This window comes from Xenopus tropicalis, chromosome 8 (genome assembly GCF_000004195.4).
Source record: "Xenopus tropicalis strain Nigerian chromosome 8, UCB_Xtro_10.0, whole genome shotgun sequence".
NCBI lineage: Eukaryota > Metazoa > Chordata > Amphibia > Anura > Pipidae > Xenopus > Xenopus tropicalis.
In genome coordinates this window covers 50631677-50639913 of record NC_030684.2, presented here as the reverse complement: position 1 = coordinate 50639913, position 8237 = coordinate 50631677, and the positions used below count along the sequence as shown (strand labels likewise).

The 8237-nt window shown below is 38.7% G+C and overlaps 1 protein-coding gene across 2 annotated transcripts; it reads right to left on the bottom strand.

Moving 5' to 3' along the window:
• Positions 1 to 575: 575 nt before the first annotated feature.
• On the bottom strand, positions 576 to 8031 carry vbp1 (von Hippel-Lindau binding protein 1). 2 transcript variants are annotated; one of them, XM_012968046.1, is made up of 6 exons: positions 7930 to 8009; positions 5924 to 6044; positions 5777 to 5843; positions 3853 to 3951; positions 2685 to 2823; positions 576 to 1347 (listed from the first exon to the last, which is right to left on the bottom strand). In XM_012968046.1, the coding sequence occupies exons 2-6, from the start codon at positions 6028 to 6030 to the stop codon at positions 1277 to 1279; spliced, it is 483 nt and encodes a 160-aa protein (XP_012823500.1). In that variant the 5' UTR covers positions 6031 to 6044; positions 7930 to 8009; the 3' UTR covers positions 576 to 1276. The 2 variants fall into 2 exon arrangements, with proteins under 2 accessions (XP_012823500.1, NP_001120592.1); NM_001127120.1 differs by having other exon boundaries at positions 1043 to 1347; positions 5924 to 6048; positions 7930 to 8031.
• Positions 8032 to 8237: the final 206 nt, after the last annotated feature.

The following is an 8237-nucleotide window of genomic DNA, read 5'->3' as shown; positions in this document are numbered from 1 at the left end:
AAAGGTGCCAACAGACCAAGCTGATTGGACAGGTTTGGTTTTCCCAATGAATCGAGAAACTGATCTGCGTGTTAATGCACCCTTGATCTGATGGCCTGCATAAGGGCTTTTATGATCCAATCAATTGGACCTATTAACTCAATATCACCCAGAGATCTGTTTGCTTGGCGACGTCACCAAACAAGCGGATCTTTCAATATATGGCCACGTTTAGTCGTGATCACTGCAAGTACAGAAAGCCTATGAAAAAGAGGGATAGTTAAGCTTCTGCCAGTGGAATAAATTAAAAGATACCATAAACATACATATTAGAACTCCTGTTATTGCCTGGTACAGTTCCCTAAAATACTGCATCCTAGTGCTAGGTTACAACCCCAAAGCCATATTTACAGATGTCACTTGACAGAACACAAATATATATGTCTTAAGGGCACATTACTGCCACCTGAAGGAGAAGCATCCCTTGAAAAGCATAGATGTTTGTGCTTTCAGGCAATCATCATAAAGGGCCAACGGTGAGCAATTTTAAATTTTACCCACAAGTTCTTGGGCTACTAAAACAAAAAAAATTCAACTATCATTGAACTAAGTGTTTTTAATTGCATTATCAGAAGGTACCTTTGACAGAGACCAAGGTTTCATTAAAATACAATTTTTTATAATGCAGCTTAAGGGTTAAACCTTTGCTATATTCCAATCGGTTTACACTATGGTCAACAGAAATACATTTTACAAGATGAATGCAGCGTGCAGACATGATGAGCAGTGCTTTAAAAAAGAAAAAAAAAAAGTGTTTAAAAAAATTAAATATAACTTAAAAGAATGCAGTGCTACCAAAACAGGAAATTAGATTAAGTAACTGTCAACCTCTAAGCCTCTTCACTGATGAGTAAAAAAGGATGAAGATGCAGCATTTTAATTACTACCCTGAAATTGCACAGTATAATACCAGAATATATTTAAAAAAAAATTCCCCTGTGAAATTAATAGACTGAATGTCTTGAGAATGACGACTGTGGACAACACAGAAAACCCAAAAACCTTTTAGATAAAAATGTTTTCATTCAGCTTCATAGATAGTTTGGCAAGAGAACAGCATAAATGATATACAACTTCCAACCAAAGCATGCATGAAATCAGGGTGAACCAATAAATAAAATGGTGCCTGCTCTCCGATCAGCTTTGCTCGCTCCAAAGGAGTGTTAACTCCATCCTAAATGTTAGGGGCTTTTTAAAAATCTGTTTAGAAACTGGTCACATTTAAAACGAGGAGATGTTATGCTTTGCTTTTTGAAGGATCGTCTTTGTTTCTTCTTTTTACATCCCAATTATAAACTCTAGCCATATCTGTAAAGTAAAAGTGTTAAAGAAAAGGCACAAATTTCATTGGTGAATTAGTAAAGGCCTGTGACAACTGAGGCATAAGAAGCTTAAGTTATATATTTCCTTGCATTTTTTCTGCCACTACAGGCTTAAGAAAAATAACCTCTTTGAAGCAATTTATATATTTGCTGTATAGGTAGCCCCCTGAGACTTTGCAATATCAGATATAAGTGCCGCAACAAAAACAGTGCCACGTACAAAAGTGTTATCCCAGGTCTGAAGAGGAAAATTTGCCTTCAGGGGATAAAAACTGTGCAGCAAATACGGACATTTTAGCAAACATGATTGTCGCCCACCCCTTTTCACATAATTTAGACTATTACTCGCAAAGTGCTGTGCCACAACATTGGTTAAAACTGCTAGTTATACAAACAAAATAAGCTTTCCAAAAATAAAAATGGATCTGACATAATCATCCTAACTTAAGAAAATCATAACCCTGTAACCCTGAATAAATAAACAATAAAAAAAACCTATAATGTAATTCCCTCAGCTCAAAAATGACAATGCCCAGAGCAAGCAAGTCCTGAAATAGAGCACTACTGGTTAGCTTGGAGTTAGCTTACAAATCCATTTACACACCCAAGATTATGATACCTAAAATTGCAAAAGTCCTTGCATCTATATAAGATGGGGAAGACATAACTGGGTGTTAATTGTCAGTGTCTATTTATAAAATTGAAGGCAGGAAAACTACGTTTTGAAGAGAAAAGGTAATAAAACAGCTTTCGGCACTTAAAATGAATCCATGTAAAATGTACATCTTGCAGTTCTCATCAGTGATTACTTCAGGAGCATAGATGTTTGACTCAACACACATATACATGAACTGCTTAACCAGACATGCAGTATGTGAATTGGGGAGTCTTATTCAAAGATCAAGTTAACCTAAGCATGGCAACATGACTGCATGGGTTTCCTCCACACTAAAACTGGCAAGTGAATAGTCTCTTGATGTCCCTATTGTGTTCCTGTTGTGCTGTGTAAATGTGATAGGAACCGCTGGGGAAAGGAAACAAGTCAATGATGATCAATCACTGTTAAATTTTACATAGAACAGGCCAGTGGCACATGAATAAAGCATAATACTGCCAACAGCAGAAATGGAGAACTTTTCACTAAATTAAGTTTAGAATTAGGGGCTGCACAGACTTTGCTACAGTATAACTGTGGTTATCCCAATGCCTATAACCACCGACAACCGTTTTTATTTATGCATAACACTGTTTATAGTGAACTTTGCTGTCAATAGACCAGCATTTTGATAGTCTGAAGCATTTTTGGTTCTTTCAAAAGGATACTGACTTCTGTAGTAGTGAACTGGTCCCTAAGGAAGTCGAGGTCTTCTTCTGTAGAATCAAGGTTTCTTGTAGCAGTTGAAAGATTCTTTTCAAGTAAAGCCTGAGCTTCATCAATATCGTACTCAAGCATAACATTTGCCTTTTTGGAAGGGAAAAAAATCAAATACAAAATTAAAACAAAATATATATAAGGACAGAAATATAACTTTCCACAAAAGCTATAAGGGGCAGTTCACCTTCACAAAACATTATTTATAATGATTTAGGTCACATTCATATAAAAATATAGAACATTCTGAAGGGTTCACAAACTTTCAAGCAACCACTCTTTTCTAAAAAAAAAAAAGTAATACAACTCTTCACTTTTTTCACAATTTACTTAAACTCTACTATAGTTTACATTGCAGTTTCAAGTGTTTTCATTCTCTTGCTGCCCTTGTAATTTTTAATTAATCAGTCACTTTTTAAACCACCTTGGTATGTTGCTATGGGAGGTATCAAATACATTTGTGACAGAGAACCACCACTGAACAATGTAATAAGGGCAAGTCATAGAAATGTGGCACGATGTGTTCTTCTGTCTTTGGTGTGGGCACCATTTGTGCAATGCCAGCTTGCCATCAATACTCAACAGTGGAATAATGGCCTGCCCAACTTGGATACGTTTGGATGGCAAGCTAGCATTGCACAAATGGTGCCCACACCAAAGACTGGAAGTTTAAGCCCATGAACTAAAATGCCTTCTGCCTTAACAGTGGAATAATGGCCTGCCCAACTTGAATAAGGCAGAAGGCATTTTAGTTCATAGGCTTAAGCTGGCCATACACGCACCGATAATATTGTACGAAACCTCGTATCATACGATATTCGCTGCGGATATCGGTCGACTTGCCGATCGGGCAGGTTAAAAGATTTTGATTGGGCGCCTGAGCAAAATCTGCCTTCAGGGCTGAATCGGCAGAAGGAGGTAGAAATCCTATAGTTTCTACCTCCTTATCTGCCGTTTTAGCCCTGAACGTTAGCGACCGATTGAACGATCTTTCGTGCGACCGGTGGTCACACGAAAGATCGCAAATCGCCACGTGTGGCCACCTTTAAACTTCCAATTATTTTTTTTTACAATAAACAGACAACACTGAATTTAAGTACAGACATCAGACATACTCACCCCCAACCACAGGCAGACTTTGTCTGTAGGTGGCACAGATGCTTTACAGTACAGATTATCGGCTAGCAGAAACCTAGTTTTCATTGGTTCAGTAGTATCCTAGAAACAAATAACACTGTGAGTACACAATGACAATGTTAGAGATTTACCAGTAATTTATCAGTGTAGCTTACAACAAATGTTTATCTTTACAAAAAGAACTAACATTTGTCAACACTGATCAACCAACGGATCAAGCACTGTTCCCTGAAGCACTGTAACTAAACCATTTTAACGCATTTAATCTGTAGTAACATATAATCTTGGTCGCATACCAAGGTGTCTTTCTCAAGCAACCCTTTATAATGAAAATTATTAAAATATTTTTATTATGCTGATGGGTGTCTGACATAATCAACAGAAGCCCTTAATAATCATACCACACCAAAAAAAAACATCACTGTGCTGTGTCTATCTATAAGCAAAATTTGCAAATCATTTTTTTTGTTAATTACAACCTATGTAGATTGTGGAGCACCAACTGCCTTCTTCATTTGTGCATCTTAAATGCAATTATACACATTTTTGGCTTAACCTTTTTTTTTTTTTATAAATGGTCATCATTCTGTTCTTTAATGTACGGTTTTATTATATGGAACTTTATGTACAAGTAGGGTTATATAAATACAGATAAAAATACATGTGAAAAGAGAACAAAGACTTCAGTTATCAATTCAAGAAAAATAGACTAAGGTATATAAATATTTACGTAAAAATATAATTACAGGGTTGAGGATCGCCAAAGGACTTTCACTCCATTTTCATACAGAGGGCGAGTTCAAAGGGTGTTTTTCTGAAACCTACATTTAATTTAAGGAGGTAATTCTGCAGAGAGCAGAATGGGTCAGTTATTAAACCCCACATCCTGAGGCCAAGGTATGAGTGGGTCAATAGCATTACATAGGGTTGAAAAAAGACCAGAGTCCATCAAGTTCAACCCTTCCAAGTGAACCCAGCACACACTAACCTATACATACACTCACATACATAAACTATATATAAAAACATTAATGCTAACTGTAGATATTAGTATCACAATAGCCTTGGATACTATGCTTGTTCAAGAACTCATCCAGGTCCCTCTTAAAGGCATTAACAGAATCTGCCATTACCACATTACTAGGAAGGGCATTCCCAAACCTCACTGCCCTCACTGTGAAAAACCTCCTACGCTCCTTTAAATGGAAGCTCCGTTCCTCTAATCTAAAGGGGTGCGTTTTTAAACTGCCTAGTATGTAGTTGAATCGTAAGAAATGACACTAAACAAGCACAATTAGAAAAACTTTCTCAAAGTGAACAAACTTAGCACACAGACCCACTCAAACCTAAATTGGCGCCCAAGTGCAGCCGATGACATCAATGTTTGGGCAGTAATCACCCACCAACCGTGCATCAATAAACACAAAGTTTTTTACACAATTAAAAACTATTCAGAAACATTGTCAGAGAGAATCTACTGTAGAGCAATATGCAGAAAAGGAGGAAAGAATTAGGCAATATGAAGAGCAACCTGTAAAGCTGAACTGCAAATTACCCACTCAAGTCAAGTGTACAGGGAAGGGAAGCAAGGGGTCACATGTAAGGAGGCAGGAGAACATGACCAGTTGCTTAAAAGCTATAAAGATCAGCATTATTGGGCACACTAATATATAGAAAGTGGAATAAAAATACAAATAAAAAATAAAGACCAATTGCAAGTTGTTTCAGAATATTACTCTCTACGTCATGATAAAAGTTAACTCAAAAGTGAACAACCCTTTTAAGTCCACTGTACTTCTGAAGGTAATGAGAGAAATTTTAGTGTGCAGAGCTACTTAATGTGGAAAAATATGCATCAACCATATGCAATAAATTAAAAGCTGTTCTTTGGCTTTTAATGCATTACCTTTTTCTTCTGCATGTGTTTTAAAATTTCTAAGGTCTGCTTAATTTCTGGAATCTGGCTCTTTAGCCTGAAAAAGACAAAATAAATTGTTAGGTTTCTTATACAAAATGATACTGGCATATTAGAAAGAGCAAGCCACCAACATACCTTCTTTTTTTCTGGGTCAAATTAAGTTCCATAAATTTATATTTCTGATACTGCTCATCCAGTTTCTTGAGTACTGCATCTGCTGTCTCATTTCCAGGTTTCTTCATAAAAGCATCTACATCTTCCTATTGAAAGCAAACATTTCAGCATCACATATAGGCTCCTTATAATTGACCACCAGTAGTGCAATGATAAAACTGCAATCCAAAACAGTCTTTAAACAAGGTATGGGCCATCTGTTCTGGGGCACAGTCTCTGTCCTATACCACTACTTGTGGATAACCCTTTTACTTACCGATTTTCTAGAAGATTATCTAACTATTAGCAGCCGGCTAAATATTTGTAGTCCCTGCTTATGGTCTCCATAGACTGCGGGCATATTACATTATTTTGATAGACCCTGTTTTACAAACATATCATGATAATATGTCCACTAATTTGTACAGTGCACAGTTGGTGTCACTCATTGATAAGAAGATTTCCTATACAGACCTGTATGTGCACCATACAAAAATAATCCTTTGCCAATCTTTCTATAATTTACAGGAAGAACATTGATAAGTTTATATTTATACTGAGAGCTAGAATAACACATTTTGTTCAATTTATCTCCCACATTTAAACAGTAAGCTCTAGGGCACAGAGACCCTCTTCCTTTTGTCTCAATGCTAAATAAGGGGTACACTAAGGGCCTTGTCATGATGGCGGCTCGGAAACACAAAAGTGAGAAGTAAATGCAACAGAGCAACAAAGAGGGCCAGGGACGTTATGTTAAATAACGGCATAGCCCAGGGATATCTAGAGCATGGACAAGACATTACTTATATAGATGAGTTTTTATTTATTTTTAAACCACTTCTTGGTTAGGCAGACAGCTAAGGACCCAGGCCCCTTTGGGGGAAGGGGTGGAACCCTACTAACTTAGTTGTATTGGCAGGGTCGGTTTTATAAACAGGACCCAATTAAGACCATTTTGGCAGGCCCCCTACACAAGGTGTTGCCAGCTGGCACAAGATTCCAAGATTCTCTTTCTCTCTGTCCATGTAACTGATGATGTAACCCTGCCCTATCACCTTTCTTTCTCGTTACATTGGCCCCCAACAAATCATGGCACACTGTGGCCCCCAAGCACTAGGCACTGAAACACCAAGCATTCTATATACAGTTTGAGTGATTATTGGCCCCTCAAGCACACACTACACAGTGAAAGACTCTTCGTGGATGCCACATACTTTGGTATATCAATGCATATTGGTCATTATATTGGTTCTAGGGGGTCTTATGACCAGGACTGTACTGGGATTCAAAATAGGCCCTGGCATTTCTAGGACACAGAGGCCCAAACAGCCCCCACCAGCCCACTACATAGTGACAGTCTATGGCAGTGATCCCCAACCAGTGGCTCCTGAGCAACATGTTGCTCCCCAACCCCTTGGATGTTGCTCACCAACTGCTTTATATACTTATTCCCACTGGTGCAGGGCCCAATAGGTCCAAAAGGCCAGCCCTGAATATTGGTCCCTGCAATGTCAGACAGCATCCCTGGCCTTACATATAACTGCATTATTTCTTTCTTTTCTATAAACTGTATTGCTCCACTTCTGGTCTCGGAATTTACTGTTTAGCCCTGCACTTGAAAGTAGTGCTATAAAAATACACATACATAGAACTATACTAGGGCCAATTATACCATAGTGAAACCACTCTATAACCTAAAGAAATGAAGGTGTGCAACTCACAGGCACGGAGCCCATAGAAACGGCCCGCAAAAGAAATCTGCCAACAAATGTAGTTACGCATGTCACAGGTCGGGCATAGTAACGCAGTAACCAGGCTCCATATAGAGTCAAGCTTTGTGAAAGGAACACGCCTAGATAACCATGCGGACAGTGGCCCAGAGCTGGCCTACACTCACACAAACACTATAACGCTACCAGCAGGGACAACACACAAGTCGTTTTGTAGCACAAGCCTTGGCACCAGTTAATTGCTCTTTTAGCCCTTACCACAAACACTGCCTCCGGAATTCCCAAATGAGTCCGTTTCAGTCCAGCAACACCGGCTCCCTCACTGGTCACCGCCATCTTGGAAGCAGTGCGTACCTTGCGTCAACACGTTTTAATGCTATGGGTTCGCTTCCAGAATGGCCACGCCCCCAAAGGTACTGATAGGCTGCTGCGCTCTGACAGCGAGAGATGATCTCCTAGTTTGGTCTTGTGGGTTAATTGTGCGCAGACTGGGGAGGCAAAGGCCTGACAGTGCTTCCTCTGATTCTAACCGAGGTAGCATGCTGGCACTAGCGTAACTAGCAGCT